At 40.5% G+C, this 24669-nt stretch overlaps 1 protein-coding gene across 1 annotated transcript in view; it reads left to right on the top strand.

Moving 5' to 3' along the window:
• The window catches only part of MCTP1 (multiple C2 and transmembrane domain containing 1), a 1082102-nt gene that overhangs the window by 965838 nt on the left and 91595 nt on the right, over window positions 1-24669 (top strand). The window contains exon 19 of the mRNA XM_040342284.1: window positions 11231-11284. Coding sequence (XP_040198218.1) covers window positions 11231-11284 — 54 coding nt within the window. The remainder of the gene's footprint in view (window positions 1-11230; window positions 11285-24669) is intronic.

Here is a 24669-nt window from a genome sequence, read left to right as displayed (position 1 = left end):
ACTCTGGAGTGCAGGCGCGGAGGTGAGCCCAGAGAGGCTTTTGGGATCCATGGCGCTACTGAGATCGCTTTGGTGCAAACTTTCCCGTTCCCATGGGCTCGCCTCGGACAGATCCCTGCTGACCTCGTTCCTCTATAACCCCAGGATGCCTGATGGTCTCATGCGCCGGATGTCCGTGCCCTGGGCGGCACGTAATTTGTTTCACTTCGGTCACTCGGTGGATACAATCTCACGAAAATTGCTATCATTTACTAAACTCCAAAAGAAACATGACTTACCTAGCCAGGTGTTCTATGGTTATCTGCAAATACATCATTTTGCCCAATCCTTTGCCCCGAATCTCCAGTTCTCAGCGTCATCCCCCTTCGAGAGAATAATTCTAGAAGGAAGGGCATGTCGAGGCTTGATATCTGATATCTACCGGCTGCTTAACTCCCACTCCATTGAAGCACAGGGCAAGCATGCTTACATGCTTCGCTGGGAAAAAATACTGGGAGAGGAACTCCCAGAGACAACGTGGCGGGCAATCTGGTCTCAGGCCGCAAAGAGCTCATACTGTACTCTCTACAAGAAGAATGCCTATAAAATTCTCTATTTTTGGTACCTGACGCGAGATGTGCTCAACACAATTTACCCCTCTTGTTCGGATAGGTGTTGGCGCTGCCTGGATGATAGGGGTTCCCTGTACCACATTTACTGGAGCTGCACCAGGCTTGTACCCTTCTGGGCGGAGACACGTGATTTGTTGTCATGCCTTTTGGGGGTACCGGTCCCCCTGACTCCAAAACTGTTTTTACTGGATGTAATATCTCTGCAGATATCCAAAACGTCCAAAAAACTGCTTAGACACGTACTCACTGCTGCCCGATGTCTGGTCGCCCTCCACTGGAAATGGAGCTCCCCACCCTCCCAGGAAGAACTATATACTAGAATAAAAGATGTAGAACTTATGGAAAAAATGACAGCTAGATTCCAGGATAGGTTGGAGATACACGATGAGGTCTGGGGGGAGTGGCACCGTCCGGAGGATCCGCCGTGAGCCGATGGTCAAGCCCCTGTTTTCGCCCTCTAGCTTTTCTTTTATTCCTCTCTCTCTCTCTCCCCCCTTTTTTCTTTTCTCTACTTTCTTCTGGTCTAATTGAGACCTGTGGCAGATGGTTAATGGTTACTATTGTGTGTAGTTTGTCAGCTCTGTTTGCATACCACTAGGAGAGCTGTGTATTGATACAATGCAAGCACGGGCCAGTTTGTGGCTCTGGCGATGTGTAAAAATGTATTCGATCTCTGTACTTTTGCTGACTAATATGATTAATAAAAAACTGTTATTTGAAAAAAAAAATTCAGTCTTGAGGCACTCCTGGTGCACATTACTGTGTGTCACGAACGCATACAAAATTGCACTCGTTTCTGATACACAGACAAATGCTTTGATCTTTAAAGGGGTTGTAAAGGTTTGTTTTTTATTTTCTAAATAGGTTCCTTTAAGCTATTGCATTGTCGGTTAACTTACCTTTTCCTTTGATTTCCCTTCTAAATGTTTTTTTTTTATTTATTTTTTTCTTTGTCTGAATTTCTAACTTCCTGTTTCTCTTCAGTAAGCTTGCCCCCATCATCCATGGGGGTTAGTCATCCAGAACAGCTTACTGAGGAGGAACAGGAAGTGAGATATTCTGACAAAGAAAACAAAGAAAAAAACATTTAGAAGGGAAATCGAAGGAAAAGGTTAGTGAACCAAAAATGCACTAGCTTAACCACTTGTCCCATGGGTCTATTCTGGCATTTCTCTCCTTAATGTAAAAATCTCATTTTTTTTGCTATAAAATTAATCAGAACCCCCAAACATTATATTTTTTTTAAGCAGACACCCTAGGCAACACAGTATTTGCGCAATAATTTTTCAAACAAAACAGTAAAGTTAGCCCAATTTTTTTGTATAATGTGAAAGATGATGTTATGCCGGGTAAATAGATACCTAACATGTCAGGCTTTAAAATTGTGCACACTCATGGAATGGCGCTAAATTTCGGTACTTAAAAATCTGCATAGGCGACGCTTTAACCACTTGTCAACCGCCCACCGTCAAAAGACTCTGTTATCCTGGGTGGACGTCATATGACATTGTGCCGAGGACCTGAAAAGCGTGCCCGGCGGCTGCGATGGCCGCCGGGCACCCGCGATTGCTCAGTAACTGAGCAGGAAAGTGGATCTGTGAGTGTAAACACACAGATCCTTGTCCTGTCAGGGAGAGGGGACCGATGGTGTGTCCCTTGTATATAGAGACAACCATCGGTCACCTCCCCCAGTCACTCCCCTCCCCCCACAGTAAGAATCACTAATTAGGGAATACATTAACTCCTTCCTCGCCCCCTAGTGTTAACCCCTTCCCTACCAGTCACATTTATACAGTAATCAATGCATTTTTATAGCAGGGATCGCTGTATAAATGTGAACGGTCCCAAAAATGTCTCAAAAGTGTCCGATGTGTCCACCGCAATATCGCAGTCACGATAAAAATCTCAGATCGCCGCCATTACTGGTAAAAAAAATATAGTAATAAAAATGCTATCAATCTATCCTCTATTTTGTTGACGCTATAACATTTACGCAAACCAATCAATATACGCTTATTGCGATTTTTTTTAACAAAAATATGTAGAAGAATACGTATCGGCCTAAACTGAGGAAAAAATGTGTTTAAAAAAAAATGGATATTTATAGTAGCTAAAAATAAAAAATATTGTGTTTTTTTTTTCAAACTTGTCCCTCTTCTTTTGTTTATATTGCCTATAAGTAAACAAAAAGTCAAATCTATCAAAGAAAAGACTCCATCGTAGTTGTCTAGAGGAGAGAGTTTTATTTGATTTGAGGTATTGTAGATTACGATGATCAGTATAAATCATTATGGGATGTAATGATCCTTCTAGTAAGTGTCGCCAATTCTCCAAGGCGCATTTTATTGCGAGCAATTCTTTTTCTCCAATAGGATAGTTGCATTCAGCTGTATTCAGAGTTTTTGAAAGAAATGCTACAGGGAGGAGTGGAGAGTCAGGAGTAGATCGCTGTGAAAGAATTGCGCCCAAGGCGCATTGCGATGCGCCGACTTCCAGAACAAAATTATAGTTAGGATTGGGAAGTTCCAGAATTGGGGCTGCAGTGAAGCAATGTTTTAACTGTTGAAAAACATTTTGGGCAGCTTCTGACCAGGTAAACTTTACCAATGAACTGGTAAGTTGAGTAAGTGGTTTCACCAATAGGAAGATTTTTTTTTGAATTTTCTGTAGAAATTAGTGAAACCAAGAAAACTCTGTACAGCCTTTCTCGAAGTAGGTGTAGGCCAGTTTGTGATACAAGTGACTTTGGATTGATCTATCTGTATACCGTTTGGAGAAATGACAAAGCCAAGGAAGGAGATAGTAGTTTGTTCAAAGAGACATTTCTCAAGTTTGGCATATAAGGCATGAGCTCTAAGTCTTGCAAGTCTGACATGTTTTCAATGTTGTATCAGGTCATCTGAGTAAATGAGTATGTCATTCAAGTATACGACGTCGAGAGGGTCTCTGAAAATATCATTCTGCTGGAGCATTACACAACCCAAAAGGCATGACAGTGTATTCGAAGAGTCCATAACGTGTGCGAAAGGCGGTCTTCCATTAATCACCTGATCTAATACGAATCAAGTTATAAGCACCTCGAAGATTGAGTTTAGTAAATATACTAGAGGCCTGTAGTCTTTCGATAAGTTCAGGAATGAGTGGAAGAGGATAGCGATTTTTCACTGTGACTTTGTTCAAGGCGCGGTAGACTATGATAGGTTGAGGCTACCTTTTTTTTTGTAACGAAAAACATACCAGCACTGGCAGGAGAAGTAGAAGGTTTAATAAAACCCCTTTTTAAGTTTTCTTGTAGATATTTCTTCAAATGTTGAAGTTCTGGTTGAGAAAGGGAATACATTTTACCCCTAGGTATAGGGGTGCCTGGCAACAACTCAATGGGACAGTCATATATCCTATGAGGAGGTAATGTCTGCACATTCTTTTTACTGAATACATCAGAAAACTCAAGGTACTGGAAAGGTATCTCTTGAGGGGCAAAATGAAGCAATGGAGCAACTTGATAACAAGTCTTTTTACAGTATGGTGAATGTAAAAGTACAGTTGCTTGATCCCAAAGAAAAGTGGGTATATGCTGGTTGAGCCAGGGCAACCCCAAAATAACAGGAAATAAGGGAGAAGTAATAACATCATAGGTCAAGAATTCACTATGGTTATCTCCACAAATAATAAATAAAGGTTGAGTTTGGTACAATATAGGTCCAGATGCAGACGTTGTACCATCAATAAAACTCACAAAAAGAGGGGATGACTTCTTCAAGTGTGGAATTTTATGTAACGAAACAAGGGCTGAATCGATAAATTTACCACATGCGCCTGTATCCAACATAGCCTTGACAGGAATTCTAACTTGATCCCAGTTCGTCCTTTTTCTTCTTTACAAGAGAACAAGATTAGATGGCATGTTCAGGTGAGGCACAATAAGGGATTCAAAGAGATTCAAAGTGCGGCGACAAAGTCTTTCAGATGTGGTAAGTGGGCCACGTGTGGAGCCAATGTCCATTTTTTCTTCAACATGAACCAAACTCAATTTTTTAGGCGTAAGGGTCAATGTAATTGCAGTTGATTGATGTTCAGCTCGTCTCTCTCTTAACCTACGATCAATGGTGATCGAACGTTGTATGATGTCGTTAAGAGTAGGAGGGAGATCTGATCGAGCCAATTCATCCTTGAGTGGTTCGGAAAGACCAAGGCGAAATTGGTTACGCAATATGACATCATTCCACTCAGTTTCAATAGCCCACCTCTGAAATTCCGCAATTAAATCTTTAACTGGTCATCTACCTTGTTTGAGGTTCCTAATCGCATTTTCAGCAGTGAGTTGCTTATTGAAGTCATCGTATAGCAAAGACATAGTTGCTAGAAATTCTTGACAAGAGTTTAAGATTGGATCCTCTTTTTCTAGGTATGTATTTGCCCAGGCACAGGGTTCACCCTGTAAATAGGATATAAGGGTGAGCACCTTAATCCTATCATTGGGGAAAGTGCTAGGACGGAGTCAAACATTAATTTACAGGCATTAACAAACTCTCTATAGGTCTTTCGTTTACCAGAAAAAGTAGGAAGTGGATTCACCTTAGGTTCTGGAGGAAGTCAAGGTAAATTTGGGGTAAGGGCAACTAACTCTTGCAAAGCCTGATTTTCAGCTTGTAGGTTTTGTAATATGTGAGCGAGAGCGTCTACCCTCTGGGTAAGGGTGACTACTTGGTTTGCAAGCTCCGCTGGGTTCATTTTAAGGTTCTATTATTCTGTAACAGCACTGGTGAATGGAGTGAAACACATATGCGGTTAGTAAAGACTTCAATGTGATTCTCTATGCGACAACTCAGTATTAGGCCCCAGGCGTCACTCCTCGTAACAGGACTTTGGGGGATCTTTACATCATCTCTGTGTCACATAAAGAAGGGTGTTGAGCTACTAAGCATGGACGCATTACAGCATGTGACCAGAGCTTAGCATTTAAAATTAGTTCAAGGACAATATCCCAATACACCACTACATGCAGGTGATTATCAGTAAGGGACCCCAGGCGTCTCTCCTCGTAACAGGAGTCTGGGGGTTCTCTACATCATATCACCTTGGCATGTAGAGATGTATTAGGCCACTAGGGGAGATGCCATGAAATAGCAGCAACCCCTAGCATAGAAAAGTTAGAGCGAACATGTTCAAACAATTAGGACAAGGCCTATGAGGATTTGTACTTATATCAGGCTCATAGTAATAGAAGTTGTAGTGACAACTGTTACTTGTATATGACAGGTACTTTAGTTGAGTAATAGTACTTGCCTATGAGGGGCAATATAGCTCAGGTAATTATAGTAGCATACTTGAGGTGAATATTGTATATGACAGGTACTTTAGTTGAGTAATACTATTGCGTATGAGAGGCAGTATAGCTCAGGTAAATATAGTTGCAGACATGAGCTGTAGTTATAGATGTAGCAATGCACACATATGAGAGGCAATTATAGCTGTAGAAATTGGAGTAGCATACACAAGGTAAATATTGCTATAATGATTTAGAGGTAGCTGTGCCTTTAAAGTACTCCTTTGCAATAAGCTTTAGCACATTAGTATCTCCCAGAAGATATAGTAATATCCACACGGTATTTGTAATACTACAATTGTTATAGATGAAACATTAGCATTATATCTTCCCATAGAACTACAAGTGAAGGAATGACTACTTATCTGTTTGTAGATATCTATGCAGGAGATGGAATGTCCATGGTGCAAGATGTTCATGGCATGAAGGTAGTTCCCGGCAATGCAGTTGTTGTAGGAAGTCTTAGCAGCAAAGTAGTAGTTGTTTCCTGGAGCGGTGTTTCGGCAAAGGGAGCAAAGGCAGCAGCATGGTTGATATGACGTCATCGCACGAGCGCCATATGCGTTCCAGCATGGAACGCAATATGGCCCTGAAGCACCAGTCTATAGTAAGGAAACAGGCGCACGGAGCGCCTGTTACACCCTCTTCCTTCCAGGGCTGCGGACTCCGGCTGTGTTATGCATGCTGGAGCCGCCAGTCACGGCACACACTAAGGCCCTGTACACACGATCAGTCCAAACTGATGAAAACGGACTGAAGTTGAGTTTCATCGGTTCACCGATGAAGCAGACTGATGGTCTGATGTGCCTACACACCATCAGTTCAAAAACCGATCGAGTCCAACGCGGTGACGTAAAACACAACGACATGCTGAAAAAAATGAAGTTCAATGCTTCCAAGCATGCGTCAACTTGATTCTGAGCATGCCCGGGTTTGGGACCGATGCTTTTGCGTACTAATCATCGGTTTTTACCTATCGGTCAGGCGTTCATCGGTCCAATTTTAAAGCAAGTTCTCTGTTTCTGGACTGAAGGACTACAGACCGATGGGGCATACACACGGTTGGTTTGGACCGATGAAACTGAACTTCAGTCCGTTTTCATCGGTTTGGACTGATCGTGTGTACGAGGCCTTACACTACCTATAGGTTAGTCTTATTCTAGGCTTACCTATAGGTAAAAGTTAAAATCGGGTGTATACAACTACTTTGGATTAACATTGCCACACCCACTGTGCTCCATGCTTATTTGAACCATTCTGTTCCTTAACTATTGGAAACCTGACTGGAGACTCAATAATTTCGCTGCTTTAGAGTCATTTTATCCCCTCGCTGACCTCTTGCTTCTTATCTTTGTGATAAATGAAAACATTTATAAAAAAAGCACCACAATCCCCCGACAAAAAATAAACTTCATCTTCCTCTCTTTTCTATGTTTTCAAACTGCAAGATCATCTCAGGCTGACATATAATTTGCTACCTTCATAGAATCCTGCTCGTTTTTTATCCCTAAAGGTCTTGCAGGGTGATTTGAATGACCTTCGCACCTCAGTTAAGATGGACAGGAGGCAGACAACATTTTAATGTATGGCATGTATCCTTGATAAACACCTCTATCATACAGAGGTGAACTAGTGCATTTATCCTGCAGGTCAGGACTCACAAAGCTCTCTGGATGAGAATTTGAAAGGGCTCTGAAGACTGTGCCAGCTTCTCAGCGTGCTCTGAAAGCTGGTGTCAAGAATAGTAGCCTATTAAAGGCATCTGGATGGAACAAATCAAAATGGACAAAATAAATGGGGACAAATTTATCCAACTTTTGTGGCTTTAGCAATTACTGCAATTTTGTGAGAAAAGTGTTGTCAGAAGCTAGACGTACATTCACAGGATCCATTTTTTCAAATTGCTTTTTCTTTTCAATTTAATTCTGAGAAACTATGTATTTCTAGTAGTTTGTGGAAGTTTTATTGTAGATATAAAAAAAAAACGTAGTAACAATAACATTTTTATAAACTTTTAACTTTACAAAAAATGCAGACAATGGGCCAGATTCACATAGAGATACGACGGTGTATCTCCTGATACACCGTCGTATCTCAGAGTTGCGTCGGTCGTATCTATGCTATCTTAGATATGCATAAGATCCGACAGGTGTAACTGTGTTACACCGTCGGATCTTAACTGCAATTTTAAAATGGCCGCTGGGGGCGTTCTCGCTGATTTACGGCGAGAATATGTAAATCAGCGAGATATGCCAATTCACGAACGTACGCGGGCCCGACGCAGTCACTTTACGCCGTTTACGTAAGGGTTTTCCCGGCGTATCGTTACCCCTGCTTCTATGAGGTGCAGCCAATGTTAAGTAGTTTTTTACGTCGTTTTCCTAAGTCGTTCGCGAATAGGGATTTGCGGAAATGACGCTCACGTCGGCTTCATTGACGTTTTCCGACGTGAGTTGGAGCATGCGCACTGGGCTATTTTTTCGGCCGGCGCATGCGCAGTTCGATCGGCGCTTAATTTAAATACAAGCCGCCCCCTTTGAATTACGCGGCCTTACGCCGGGCCATTTACACTACGCCGCCGCAAATTACGGAGCAAGTGCTTTGAGAATACGGCACTTGCTCCAGTAAGTTGCGGCGGCGTAGTGTAAATGGCATACGCTACGCCGCCGCGGATTCTATGTGAATCTGGCCCAATATGTAGAACACATAAAATATCTATCTATCTATCTATCTATCTATCTATCTATCTATCTATCTATCTATCTATCTATCTATCTATCTATCTATCTTTATTTTGATCTTTTTATCTGTCAGCTACTAATCTATTTGCTTATTTTAGCTACTACTATACTATTCTGTTATGATGAGAAGCAGCTACATTAGATATAGTGATTAGCTGCTGAAGCTGACACTTCTCTAGGTAGTATCAAATGCTATAAAAAAAGTAATTCACTCAGTGACAAAGCTACAAATCACTGGAATTGCTGTGACTCAAATGGTTAAAACTAATTTCAGTTTATTTTTTGCTTCCTGTAGGTAGATTTACTTTTGCTTCCTGTCCCAGAGATGTAACAGGAAGTCAAAAGAAATCTATAAAAAGTGAGGCTACTTCCCCTCTTAGGACTCATGTACACTGGTGTGCATTGTGATTGTACGCCGCCATGTGTTGCTATATCGGATTAGAGTGTGCTTATTTATTTCCCCTTTTTTAACTTCTATGTCATTCTATTCACTGCAGAGCCCTGTGATCCATTACAGCACATCAGAATGTGTTCTGCTGCACAAAAAAGCACATATCCTCTTCTTTTTTTTTTTCAGCACGCACAAACACAGCATAAAACATAAGGCATATTGCTTTGTTCATGTTTTGGGACTGCATTGGGCAATGGTGCTGTTGTGAACAAACCCTTAGGCAGTTGTCACCAGAACAGTATTTTCTGTCAGTTCCTGTGTCACCGATAATGGTCACCAGGACAAATAGATAGGGAGAATCTTCCTAACAGGGACACAAATATTAAGGTGTGGGTATTCATACACTTTAGTGTTCACTTAGCTTAGTGTCAAACTCAATTTCATCGTGGGCCGCATCAGCATTATGATTGCCCTCAAAAGGGCCGGTTGTATCTGTAAGATTAGATGTCCAGCGTATCCCCTCCCCTTACATTAGATGTTAAGAGCCATCCCACCATCAGAAGTTGAGTCCCCCACTCTCCTTTACATCACAGTGTACCCCCCTTTCCTTATGCTGCTGCAGGGAAGAAGCTGGATGCATTGCTTAAAAGCAGAAAGTAAAGGTCTTGAGGAGGACCAGAGGAGGGCTGGAGCTCTCCTGCAGCTGCAGGAGAGGTGCAAGGGCCACATGAAATGGCCTGGAGGGACGGATTCGGCCTGCGGGCCTTGTGTTTGACACATGTGGCTTAGACAATAAATTTAAACTATGTTCACTTTAAATACACAAGCATGTGAAAGGAAAATTAAAAAATGTATTATCTTCTTACACAATGTTTTGATTAAGGAGGAAGTAAACCTTAACTTTGACATTAAAAGAGAAGTATGGGATTTTTTATTTATTTTTTATATAGAATCATACTTACCTAGGTGGATGCAGCATCAGTCCGATGGTGCATCTGTCCCTTGCCAGCTCTAAGACTGATCTCTCAGTTTTCACAGCTCCCTGACCAGAAAGCTGATGACTATCAGTCGCCGTTGTCTGCTCTGTCCCCCCCCCCCCCATTCGCTGGAGCACTGAGCTGTGGAGAGTGTGGAAGCAGCTGGCTCAGCCTCTTAGTGGCTCACTGAGAGGCTGAGCCAGGTGCCCGTCCAGGGTAATGGGTGGATCCTGACCATATTGCCGCAATCTTTCCGCAGCCTGGACCGGCTCTATGACGTCAGCCAACAGTGGGTTTCATCCTGCTGTCTGCTGAAAACGGGTCACAGGAACGCAGAACAAACTGCTTTGGTTGCACTACTTTGCTTGTGCTACTCCTTTAACTATATAAAGCAACTTGTGTAAAATCAATTGCAAGTTCACCTTTTACCATACTGATGATTTCTTACGGCCTCTTTGCAGCCACCTCTTGTCTACAAGCATGCACTGTATTTATAGTTGCATGGCAATCCTAATGCCACGTACACGCGATCAGGCTTTTGCCCGGCCAAATCACATCCGAATTCCATCGGAAAAAAACATATCTAAACTCCAAAAAAACTCAGATGGGGATACACACGATCGGAAAATCCGATGGAACAAGTCCATCAAACTTTTCCATCGGAAATTCCGATTGTGTGTACGGGGCATAAGACAACAGGGAACCATGATTGAATAATGCTGGTCGAAAGGGTAACAACAGGGAGCTCAATTGGGGACACGGATAGAGTTTTGTCACCTTATAACATTAAAAATGCTGCATATTTTAAAAACTATAGAAAAACTATAGAAAGTGCTAAAGCGAGACATTCTGTGGCTGCTTTTGTGCCTGTAATGACTGAAAGAGTGAAAAAAATATGCAGCGCTAAAAATTCTTACAAAGATACAAAACATGCGTCAATGTGATAGGATCACAGTAACTGACTGAAAGGTATAGCAGTAGTAAAGATACAGAGAAAATCACATATTAAAAATACTATGCACCCTGATTTGTTGCTTTATATCAGTTTCTTCTATTAATGTTTGTTTAATTTTTCTGTTGTAAGTTTTAATAAAGTTTAGCTAGTCAAAGTGGTTTGAAACAGGATATATGACTTGCTGAGGTATACAATAATAGTAATGTGCTGTTCATTTCTTTGCCCGCAGGTAATGCAAGACATGTTAGAGGACGAGGAGGAGGAGGATGACAAAGATGACAAGGTAATTATCCTTCAGTACACATGGGTATCTAAGGTTATCAGGAAGCAAGCCTGATCCAGACAGAGGGAAAAAGACTTGAAATGTGGCAGCAAAGAACATCGGACAGCCTGTTTATCATTCATAAAATGGTGCTGTATGTTGCAAAAAAAGGGATCGGAAAGCTATAAAAACCATTTGTGCCCACAGCTGGGTCATTTTTTTCTGCTCAGAACAAATATGATTCGGCTTGTCTCAGTCTGATAGTTCTTCTCATGATAAGCTACTGACAACTGTTTTGAAGGACAAAAATATGACCTACTGTAAAAACACAAATTAGTCTTTTGCGAAGAAAAATGTATTTCATAGTGGCCAGACATACCAGGATATTTTTTACAAACATAAATAGAAATTACATCACACAGAAAATTATACTTACAGTAATTCAATATAATGTTTGACTTGATGATATAATAAAGCAACATTTTTACTGTTCTCTAGAAACACCAAATCAATTGGCTGATCTGGTTTGGTGAGAGGAAAATTTATCCTTTTGTGAAAGGTGTATTTTTTTCCCCACTCTGGATCAGGTTTAAGGTTTTTGCTTGACCTTGATAGACAACAAACTTTTTTTTTTAACAAGGCTAACTAGGTATAGTAGATTCTCCCTTGATAAGGCTCTATTAGTGGTGCAACTGCATCATAAATTGGTCTCTTGAGGGTATGTGCCATTTTGTCTCCATCTTTGTTGTCCAAGAAGAGCCAACTTTCATCATGAATGAGTATATGTGGGGGATAGGTATTGTCACAATTGAAACTGGGTGACTGGGCATGGCACGGCAGTAGGGTAAAGTACCTGCTTAAATCAGCAGCCTGCTTCACCCCCACACCTGCTTGCAATAAATTACTACTTGACTTAATTATTTGGTTTAAGAAATTCAGCTTTTGCATTATATTGTATATTGTATTATTTTTACTAATGCCTTATCAAGCATCTTAAATAATAAAGGCCTCTTCATGCAACACTGATCTGCTGCATGGCATCCTGCCAGTTCATATATGATCAGTGTTTAAACACAGACAGATGATGCTAATTGTGTTATCTGACTGTGTTGTAATGGCGCAGGCATTGTTTTCATGCATCATTATCCACTCTGATGTATCTTGTTATTGTGTAGGAGTGGCATAGTGAACTTTGCTTGTTGAGTTTCACACTGGAGCTGACTGATACAAATGTTGGAATGTAAAAGTGTTTTAGTTGCCTGTAAAAGCCAATCAGGTGGTCTTCAAACCACACTGGAAAAATGCCTGGAGTCATTGGTATTGGATCTGGTCCCTTTAATGCAGTGTTTCTCAATTCCAGTCCTCAGGCCCCCCCAACAGGTCAGGTTTTCAGGATTTCCCTCAGATGAAAAGGCTGTGGTGATTACTAAGGCAGTGAAACTGATCAAATCACCTGTGCAAAATAATGGAAATCCTGAAAACCTGACCTGTTGGGGGGGCCTGAGGACTGGAATTGAGAAACACTGCTTTAATGCTTTTGTGAGTTGTTGTTATTAAATGATGTGTCCCATGACTAGGGGCAGACACATGTTAATTTAGTGGTTTTGCTCATATCTCTAATTTGTATACTTTCAAAAAATATTTTGTAAAATGTATGTATTGCATTAGAATAATATGTAGTATTTTGTGGAATTCTAATCTTAGTTTCATCTAGTTCAGCGATTCCTAAACTTAGTGGGACCGGGGCCTGGTTGATTCTAACTATGCCAGAACATAGCCCCAATGGATTGATAAAGAACAAATAGGTCCCTGGCATAGGATACCAGGGGAGGGTTACCTACTGCTTACAAAAATGGATAAAGGAATGTAGAAAAGTGCAGTATCACTAAAAACATACCAATCGCAATTGGCACATATTGATTAAACACCACATAGACACATACTGACAAAAGACACTACATATAACAGTACAAATAAACGTCCGGACGCCCTATATTGACGCACAGCCAGTCTGTCAGATGAAAATGTTTCATCTTGAGGAGATCAAAGACTGGTGTCTATTGCCAGTCAAAAAAGAGGAAAGACAGGCTGGCTGTGCATGGCTCCAAAGGGGGGTAGGGGTATGGGGCTTGTTTAAGGAGGAAAGTTGATTGTGGTTAATGAATTAACGGTTAGTATGGTCAAACAGGATTAAATTGCATTGACAATGGTATCTGTATGAGCCATAGGCCTTAAATAGTTCATTAGGTATTTTGATATTGGTAGAGTTATGTAAGTCAATTAATAGGTTGATAGATTGCAATCCCCATTAGCTATACAGTGGATATACAAAGTCTACACACCCCTGTTAAAATGTCAGGTTTCTGTGATGTACAAAATGAGACAAAGATAAATAATTTCAGAACTTTTTCCTCCTCTAATGTGACCTATTGGCCCCTTCCACACGGGGACGGATCCATTGCAGCGGTCCGCCAGCTCAGAGAGAGATCTCTCCATTGATCTCCGCTGTGCCGGCGGATGACAGGTCCCTCTCTGCTCACTGAGTGGGGAAGGGTTTGTCGAGCGCTGCTGCTTGTCCATGGAGAGATCGAATGAAAACGGACAGCATGTCCGTTTTCATCAGTTCTCACCCGATCCACCAGGATGGATGGCGATGTATCGCCATCCGTCTGATTTTAGTGGATCGGATGCCAGCGGACATGGTCACCGCTGACATCCGATGCTCAAGACAAGCAAGGAGCGCCCATTCAGGTGTGCTGAATAAACTGACAGGTGGACCTTAACGGTCCGCCCTTGTGAAAGGGGTCAAAAACTGTACAACTCAGTTTAACAACAAACTGAAATCTTTTAGGTGGAGGGAAGTAAAAATAGAAAAATACAATAATATTTTGCAGAAGTGTGCACTTAAACTAATACTTTATTTCAACACTCAGTCTTTTTTTGGGTATGAGTCTATCAGCATGGCAAATCTTAAATTGACAATGTTTGCCCACTCTTTGCAAAAACACTCTAAATCTGTCAGATTGCGAGGGCATCTCCTGTGCACAGCCCTCTTCAGATCACCCCACAGATTTTTCAATCGGATTAAAGTCTGGACTCTGTCTGGGCCATTCCAAAACTTTAATCTTCTTCTGGTGAAGCCATTCATTTGATGATTTGGATGTATGCCATTGTCATACTGAAAGATGAAGCTCCTCTTCATGCTCAGCTTTCTAGCTGAAGTCTGAAGGTTTTGTGCCAATTATTACTGGTATTTGGAACTGTTCATAATTCCCTCTACCTTGACTAAGGCCCAGCTGAGGGAAAACCTCAAAGCATGATGCTGCCACCACCATGCTTCACTTTTTTGGTGCTGCGTAGTGTTGTTTTTGCGCCAAACATATCTTTTGGAATTATGGCCAAAAAGTTCAACCTTGGTTTCATCAGACCATAACACATTTTCCCACATGCTTTTGGGAGACTTCAGATGTGTTTTGTCAAAAAAAAAAATTCTTTGTAAGAAAAGGCTTCCGTCTTCCCACTCTACTCCATAGCCCAGACACATGAAGAATACGGGAGATTGTTGTCACATGTACCACACAGCCAATACTTGCCAGATATTCCTGCAGCTCCTTTAATGTTGCTGTGGGCCACTTGGCAGTTTCCCTGACCACTTTTCTTCTCATCTTTTTATGATTTTTAGAGGGGCGTCCAGTTCTTGGTAATATCACTGTTGTGCCATATTTTCTCCACTTGACAATGACTGGATTTTTAACAATGAGATCCCTCTGATGCTTTGAAAGCTCTCTGCGGACCATGGCTTTTGCTGTAGGATGTGATTAAGAAAATGTCAGTAAAGACCTACTAGAACAGCTAAACTTTATTTAGGTTTAATCAGAGACACTTTAAATGAAGTCAGGTGTGTACTGACTCCTATTTAACATGACTGATTAAAGTCAGCTTCATCGGATATCCGACGAAAAAATCCATCGGATTAGATTCCATCAGATATCCGATCGTGTGTACAGGGCTTTATGCATCCACATTATTTTATTTTATTTTTTTTACTTCCCCCCTTAAACATTTAAGTTTGTTTTTCAATAAAGTTCTGAAATTATTTATCTTTGTCTCTTTTTTTTACATTGCAGAAACCTGACATTTTAACAGGGGTGTGGACTTTTTATGTCCATTGTAGATAAACTTTTGTTTTTATCAAGGAAAGCTATCTATCAAAAAATTGCACATTATTGCAGTTGCATCCCATAGTAACCAGAATTCTTGTTCCCAAAATAAACAGTGAAATCTCATTGGTTTCTATTAGTAACAACTCTAGTTCTCTGCCTAGTTTCAATTTTCTGGAGTAGGCATTTTTGCACAGTGTCAGTATTTGGACTCCTGTGAATGCAAACCAATCAGAATGGATACAAACTTGAAACAAGCTATTCCAAATTGGGAATCAATCTCAATAAAACTGGGAATCAATCAAGAGTGATTACTGTGGCAACACTGAGCCTGCCAGACTAAAGAGAAAAGTTTTCAGGATGAGGGCAGTGTGTGATACTAGCAATATATATTAAAGAAACACTTAAAGTGGATGTAAACCCACTCTCATTCTTTCTGTACTACTGCCATAGTGCTGATCTATAATGTATCCTTACCTGTCAAATGTCTCTCCTCTGTCTGTTATAAGACCTGAAAAACTGCAGATTATGTGGGTGGATCTGTTGTCTGGAGCTCTGTGGGTGGAGTCGTGATGTCAGTAGACAAAAATTCTGCTATGATCACTAACATCCAGTCAAAATCCAGAAAAGTAACCACATGACTTCAGGAAAGGAGTGGGAATTAAAAAATAATGCCTGTCTCCAGGCTAGTGCACGAGATGTGTAAATAACCTATCACTCACAACAGGGGGCAGAACAGAACAATGTTTTTCTCTGTAAGTCCGTTTTTTTCACTGAACAATAAAAGAGGATTGCTCAGAGCTGGATTAACTATGTGTGGCAAGACTGGACACAGATGATAGGAAATATTATACTGTACTTTGTGACAGCAAAGAAAACAATTCTTTTTTTTTTTTTAAATAACAAACATGTTATACTTACCTCCACTGTGCAGCTCGTTTTGCACAGAGTGGCCCCAAACCTGGTCTTCTTGGTTCCTTCGGCAGCTGTCTCGCTATAGCCGCTCACTGTATTACTCGGCCCCGCCCCCTGGCGCGCTGTGTCATTGCATATGATTGACAGCAGCGCCAATGGCTGCACTGCTTTCAATCAACCAATGAATGAGCCGAGAAGCCGACTGAGAAGCCAGCACGTTCACGGCATGGGACTTTCAAAGGGGGATCAGATACGTAAACGGGGCTCGGGGGAGACGCTAATGCTCGGATTTTTTTTCACCTTAATGTATAGAAAAAACATGTAGATTTACAACCCCTTTAAGATTTCAGGAAGAGAATGTGAAAGTGAGATCATACCTCTAGCTGAACACACACAATATCTCAGCAGTAGATTGCATGTTTCCCTGATAACCTACCTGTGCACTGCAGCTCGGTTGGACCTGGTGGCAAAAGGAGGCTTTTGTGTATTTAAGGGGCAGTTCTGTGCTGATCGACAAGCTATCTGACCCCCCCCCCCCCTCCATCTCCAAAGCTGTCACTGTCAGAAAGTACTCCAGCTGAGGCAATGTCACTGGCGTTTGGTTTGTACAGGCAGGCATCAGCAGCACTACCTGTTTATATATGTCCCCAAGATCTGCACTGCCCTGCTTTCCTTTGCCCTGCAGCTTTGCCCTCATTTCAGGGCTTGGCAGGAGTGCAAGACAACATGTCCTTCTGTCCGGTCATGGTTTCTTCTCTGCTCTGACAGAAAGAGTTTAAAGTACTTGAGAACCACTGGTCTGCTTTACATTTCAGCTTTGTTGAAAGAAACTTATTGTTTACAATATTCAGCAGCTCAATCTGAGTGAGTGAGTTCAAAGGGATGGCTCATTCCTTATTAGATGGCACAATGTGATATTTTCAGATTGACATATATTAAAAGTTTATTTCTGAAACAGTGATTGTGTATATATACAGTGCCTTGAAAAAGTATTCATACCCCTTGACATTTTCTAAATTTTGTCATGTTACAACCAAAAAGTAAATGTATTTTATTGGGATTTTAAGTGATAGACCAACATAAAGTGGCACATAATTGTGAAGTTAAAGGAAAATGATAAAAGGTTTTCAAAATTCTTTACATATAAATATCTAAAAAGTGTGACGTGCATTTGTATTCAGCCCCTCTTTACTATGATACCCCTAACTAAAATCTAGTGGAACCAATTTCATTCAGAAGTCACCTTATTAGTAAATAGAGTCCACCTGTGTGTAATTTAATTTCAGTATAAATGCAGCTGTTCTGTGAAGCTCCCAGAGGTTTGTTAGAGAACCTTAGTGAACAAACAGCATCATGAAGGCCAAGGAACACACCAGACAGGTGTGGATAAAGTTTTGGAGAAGTTTAAAGCAGGGTTAGGTTATAAAAAAAATATCCCAAGCTTTAAACATCTCACAGAGCACTGTTCAATCCATCATCTGAAAGTGAAAAGAATATGGCACAACTGCGAACCTACCAAGACATATCCGCCCACCTAAACTGACACGCCCGGCAAGGAGAGCATTAATCAGAGAAGCCGTCAAAAAGCCCATGGTAACTCTGGAGGAGCTGCAGAGATCCACAGCTCAGGTGTGAGAATCTGTCCACAGGACAACTATTAAATTAAAAATGCACTCCACAAATCTGACCTTTATGGAAGAGTAGCAAAAAGAAAGCCATAAGAAATCCCTTTTGCAGTTAACGAGAAGCCATGTGGGGGACACAGAAAACATATGGAAGAAGGTTCTCTGGTCAGATGAGACCAAAATGTTACTTTTTGGCCTAAAAGCAAAATGCTATGTGTGAAGGAAAACTAACACTGCTTTTCTTCAGCATGGACAGGGAAGCTGGTCAGAGTTGATGGGAAGATGGATGGAGCCAAATACAGGGCAATCTTAGAACAATGCCCCGTACACACGATTCGAAAACCGGGCGACAGGTTGTGCGACTTTTTTCGTTTACTAGTCGCAAGTAGAAATTAAATAGGTTACTAAAGTCAAGAAAATTCTCATACGACAGAAAAAAAAAAATCAGAAGGGATGTCATGTGTTGTAATGTATTTGTGTTGTATTTTTTGGACGACAACTGTACTGACTAAATGAAAATCGTACGATTAGGTATCTTACGAGGAAAATTTTTGTGCATGTCCAATAAAATAATATCGGATGAACTGTCATGATCGGCCCACGGAAGCCCTGTACTAACGATCCGATTATCGTACGATTCTTCCTCAGACTAAATTTTTCGTACGATATTCGGATCGTGTGTACAGGCCATTAGAGTCTGCAAAAGACTTGAGACTGGGGTGGATGTTCACCTTCCAGCAGGACAACAAACCTGGATGAATGGAATAATTTGAATCAAATCATATTCATGTGTTAGAATGGCCCAGTCAAAGTCCAGACATAAATCCAATTGAGAATCTGTGGCAAGGCTTGTAAATTGTTGTTCACAGACGCTCTCCATCCAATCTGACAGAGCTTGAGCTATTTTGCAAAGAAGAATGGGCAAAAGTTCACTCTCTAGATGTACAAAGCTGGTAGAGACATCCCCAAAAAGATTTGCAGCTGTAATTACAGCGGAAGGTGGTTCTACAAAGTATCGACTCAGGACGGCTGAATACAAATGCACACCACACTTTTCACATATTTATTTGTAAAAAAAAAAAAAAAATATTTATAATTTTCCCTCCACATCACAGTTATGTGCCACTTTGTGTTGGTCTATCACATAAAATTCCAATACAATACATTTTTGGTTGTAACATGACAAAATATGGAAAATGTAATGGGGTATGAGTACTTTTCCAAGGCACAACATGTAGAACAACAGTTTCAATACTTATAAGCTTAAACAAAAACAAATAAAATAAAACTGACGCTAAAGTATTATCTCTCTCCTTTAAAAAGCCATTTCTTGTCAAAAGCAATTCAGCTGTAAAATTATTAATTTAACCACTTCCTTACCGTAGGACGTCATATGACGTCCTGGACTTCAGTGGGGGATAGCTGAATGATGCCTGAAGCTACAGGCATCATTCAGATATCCTTTTTTTTTAGGTGGCGATTCTGCACTCCATAAGAATGATTATAGCAGCGGTTCCGCCGCTTGATTATTCTTACAGGCGGCGGAAGCGAACATCCCCCCTCCCGCCGCCATCCGGTGCTTCTCCGGGCTCTCCTGTGCCATTGGAGGCCCGGAGAACAAATCGGCCGCTGCAAAATTAAGAGCATAGGTCATCTCTATGACCATCGAAGGTACCTGGAAGTAAACAAAGCCGCAATCGCGGCTGAAAGCATGAGATCGGTGACATTTTTTCCCGATCTCATGCTTTCCAGCCTGGAGAAGAGATACAGGGTCTTATTGACCCCGCATCTCTCCATAAAGAGGACCTGTCACACACTATTCCTATTACAAGGGATGTTTACATTCTGTAATAGGAATAAAAGTGATCAAAAAAATGTAATAATAAGTGCAAAAATAAAAAAAATTAAGTAAAAAATATATAAAATACAAATGAAAACGCCCCTGTCCTCGCGCTCAGAAGCGAACGCGCATTTATGTCCCACCTACATATGTAAACGCCATTCAAACCACACATGTGAGGTATCGCTGCGTGCGTTAGAGCGAGAGCAATAATTATATCACTAGACCTCCTCTGTAACTCTAAACTTATAACCTGTAATAAAATTTAATACGTCGCCTATGAAGATTTTTTAGTACCAAAGTTTGGCGCCATTCCATGAGTGTGCGCAATTTTATAGCGTGACAAGTTAGGTATCTATTTACTCTGCGTAACATCGTCTTTCACATTATCCCCCAAAATTGGGCTAACTTTACTGTTTTGTTATTTTTTAATTCATGAAACCGTTTTTTTTTTTTTCAAAAAAAGGCGCTTGAAAAATGATTGCGCAAATACCGTGCAAGATAAAAAGTTGCAATGACCGCCACTTTATTCCCTAGGGTGTCTGCTAAAATATATATATATATATATATATATATATATATATATATATATATATATATACCGTATATAATATTTGGGGGTTCTGAGTAATTTTCTAGTAAAAAAATAATGTTTTTTACATGAAGGAGAGAAGTGCCAGAATAGGTGTGATATGGAAGTGGTTAATATTTATTATCAATACCACCCAATTAGTTGCCATCATTTATGTAGAGTATTTTGAATACACTAAATCAGCTGTATGTGTTTTAACAAATCTCCTATGTATGTAACAAGATTGTTTTACTATTTAAAAATCAATAAATTGTTAATTCATTTTTAATTTATTTTATTGTAAAGAAGATGTACCTTGTCAAAGTCCCATGGGCAGTTGAGTCCTGATAATTGAGGACTTTTTTTTTTTGGGGCAGTATGAAAAATCAAATTGTACACTTTTTGCACTGGTCAATGTAGTTATGCTAGAAGGTTATTTTCTTCTTTCAAACCATCTGGAAAGGGTGACATAGCCAACTTTACTGATTTGCTGATATGCTTGTACATTATTAATCTACTCAGGCTGAGCCTAGGCCAGACTAGGCGACCCAATCTTGGATTCCCTGCTTTAACTTGACATTGGCCGTAACTTCAATCAAGTGCAGGGCAGTTTAGGCAAAATTCTTCAATACTCTGCAATAGGTTATATTTTTGCTGCAAACACAGGTTCTTACCTGAGCATGAAAAATACCCTGACCCCTTCCATATCTGCAATTTATGTGGCTCTTAAGGAGTTAAAGTTTGGCTCATGTGCTGTACTGGCCATTGTTAGAAAAAAAAAAAAGAAAGCAGAGGGAGTAAGAAAGAAATACAAGCCTGTTTCCACAATTCATTGTGTCAGGATATGATAGCACTTGCATTAGTCGTCCTTGTGGGAATATGAAAACCAGAGGGAGGAAATTAGAGTGACCTTGTACCACAAAAGCAATGGGTTGTGCTAGCAGGTCTGCTTTGCTGCACACAAGAGCGCAGTGATAAAGGTCTGGAAGTGTCTGCCTTTTTACAATACCCCAAATCTCTGCTGCAGCTGGAAGAACCTTCAAAAGATGAGACGTTACAATTAAACTTCTGAAAAAGACTATTTCATAGATTTATAAAAGTACTTAAAGCATTTCCTTTCCTGTGTGTCTCATTTAGGCAGGCTTAAATCCTTTAAAAATGTATTTTAGCTATTTTAAAATATTTTTTGTTTATCAGCCCACGCACATACAGACATTTTAAGTGTGGCTTTCCTATTGCCGGTTCCCCATGTTGAGGATTTTTGACAGACACAATATGGATTTATGTCATAAGAAAGATTGATTAATCTTTATATTTAAAGCAGCTGTCCTATATATTACAATTCAACAGTCACCAAATACAGGGAGCTAGGAAAGCAGTAGAAGTGTGAAGCATTTACAATCTGCTAATACCACAATAACAGTTAACAAGGTCTTACTGAATAAATCAGCTATTGTTTATGGGATTTTTCTGTCATTCCCCTGTGAAAAATCTTTGGACGTGTAGCCAGTTCTCTTCTTGTGCTAAAGGTCTGGGGTTTGAATCAGGAACAAAAAACGCTCTGCTGTCCCGTGCCTATAAAAGCTTTCCTTCCTGTGTTCGTCATGACAATGCGGGCGGGCGGGCACACTCCCATGTCCTGCTGCTGCGTCCATTAACACAGACAGCTGGAATCGGCTCTGCCCCCCAGCTCCTGCTGCTGTCAAGCAAATCCAATGATGCAGGAGCCGGGGGGCAGAACTGAGTCCTGCTGTCTGTGTCAATGGATTCAGCAGCAGGACATGGGAGCACGCCTGCATGGGTGCCCCAAGGGAGATCGCTTCTATCAATCTATCCAATCAGGACCCGAGACACCGGCTGGCGTGGGTGTGCGCGTCCCTGACACAAGAACGATCTTGCTCAGGTAAGTTAAAATGGGGCTCTGGGGTGCTGGTGGACCACAAGAGATTTTTCACCTTAATGTATAGAATGCATTGAGGTGAAAAACCGCAAGGGTTTGCAACATCTTTAATGCAGATTGGACCCAAATGGCAAATTGTTCTGGGTGCCAAAAAACTTTTTTCCTTTAGAAGCTGTAGAAAGGTTTTAGTTTAGGCTCTAGTTTCTCTTTATGGGAAACCTGTAGTGATAGAAAACTGTAGACTGCCATTGTTGTCCTCTCCTTCTGAATGTCTTTCCTAAATGTCTTTCCTTTAAAGGAAATTGTATTGAGGAAATATATAAGATGTCGTGACTACCCTCCCCATCTGAAAATGCTTGTTTCTTGGCTGTGACTCTGATTCATTGTTTCTTGGCTGTCACTCTAATTCATTGGCTTCAGTACAAACGGAATTACTGAGAAGGAACAGCCACGCAGATCAAGAGTTCTGTCTTCACTTCACTTCAGAGAAACAAAAGACACCCAAGCAAGAAAATTAGTAATGCCATCTGATGCCATCTTCATTGAAACATTCTAACAGGGAAGCAAATTAAAGTGTTACTAAACCCACAACAGTAAAATCAGTCTGCATTTTCAGTAAAGCATACTTGTTATACTCACTGTAGATCCCAAGAGGTTAACCCTCCACATTGTGTAAAAAGGCTGTTTGATCCTGTCTTCTCTGATCCTCCCCTTCTTCCACTGTCCCCAATTCATCTCCTATCAGAGTCTTTGGAGTCACTCTGCACATGCTCAGTTTGGTGTGTACTGCTAGAGAGTTTTTTTATTTCTTGAGAGGGTGCATGTGATTCCCACAGGGCCAATCAGTACTGCCCAGACAGGGGGTCAGGGGTCCTGCCGTGTCATAGGGCAGTCAAAGTAGAATGAAAACTCCTCCTACAAGCTTTAACCAGACTCTGACAGAAGTCATAAGACTGCTATATACTGCTGATGAGAAAAGGTATTTAGCAGTTTATATTTACTAAAATGATTGCATTTCCATGTTCTGTGTATTGTGGGAGACCAGATATAGTGAATGCAGCGTCCTAAATTTAGTAACACTTTAGCTTTCAATTGGGATTAGAACATGTATACTTAATTTGGATTCTGTATTCTGTCTCACAAATGTGGAAGACACTGTTAAAAAAACTCAAGTTTTATTATTGACACCTGCATTTCACATATAAGTAAATTCAATGGCATATAATATCATATCATATTATTCCTGGTTTTCAGACTTGGGGTCTATTTATAAAACAGTATTATGACCTTTACCAGAGCTATACCGCTGTTTTAAAAATAAATGCATATATAAAGCATAAAAATGTGCTTTGCAAATGTGCTTAGCGATCCTTTGACTTCAGGACTCCAAAGCCAACGCTACTAAAGTCAATAAAAGGATAAATTTGGTTACCACTATCGGACCAAACTGGGTCTATCCCACTGAGATCCACAAACATTAGCACTTGTAGACTCTTCACTAATCTTCAAATCTTAGCACCCTTTGATTTTCATGAATGGCTCAAGATGAACCTGCAGTGGTTTGGGTTTTATTTCTATCCTGGTTACAAATTCTATACAACCAGCCAACAGCCTGAATCAGAGTCAACAACAGTATCTCATGCCTATTCCCTGTGACAAGGGAGCTAGAGAGCAGGAGGACTTGGGAGAAATGAAGAGAATAATTTGGTTGGAATTTTGGGACAAGGTTAGTGATGTAGCTGGGGGACAGAGTTGTGGATGGCTTTGTAAGTTATTGTTAGTATCTTGAATTTAATTTGTTGGGTGAGCAGAAGCCATACATAATATATATTTTTTATCATAACATAATAATATATTTGTAAATCCTGGAAAGTGGGAAGTTGTAAAGTAGCTAGTGAGAGCCTGGGGGGTTTTGAATGCCACATAAAAGTAGTAAGTATGGAGTTCAATTCCTAAAATACATTTAGGTATATACATAGGGGAGCTAAGAAAAATGTACAGGAATTTTGGGAGGAACACCATTTAAAAAATGTTAACTTTCTCCAACAGGGTTTAAGGGAAGATTGGTTCTGATGGTCAGTTTGCTTTTAAATGCTATAACTGGGGCAATATTATTTTCTGTATACTATGCAAAGGGCAATTAAGCTACTATACCCAGATATTTAAACTTGTTGGTGAGTTATACAGGGCAGCTAGTGGGAAGGTCAAGATCAAAATTCAAATCTATCTTAAAAAATGTTTGACTCCATTTACCTTAAAGCTAGAGTAAACAAACCTTCCTGAACCACACCCAGAATACTCTCAGCTTGTTGACGATATGACCGATATATCAATATATCATCTGTGTACAGACAATCTCTTTTCTAGTGGTCCACATGGACACCTGTGATTAATG

Source organism: Rana temporaria, chromosome 1 (assembly GCF_905171775.1).
Source record: "Rana temporaria chromosome 1, aRanTem1.1, whole genome shotgun sequence".
Lineage (NCBI taxonomy): Eukaryota > Metazoa > Chordata > Amphibia > Anura > Ranidae > Rana > Rana temporaria.
Note: the sequence above shows the minus strand (reverse complement) of the source record. Positions and strands in the feature narration are given on the sequence as shown.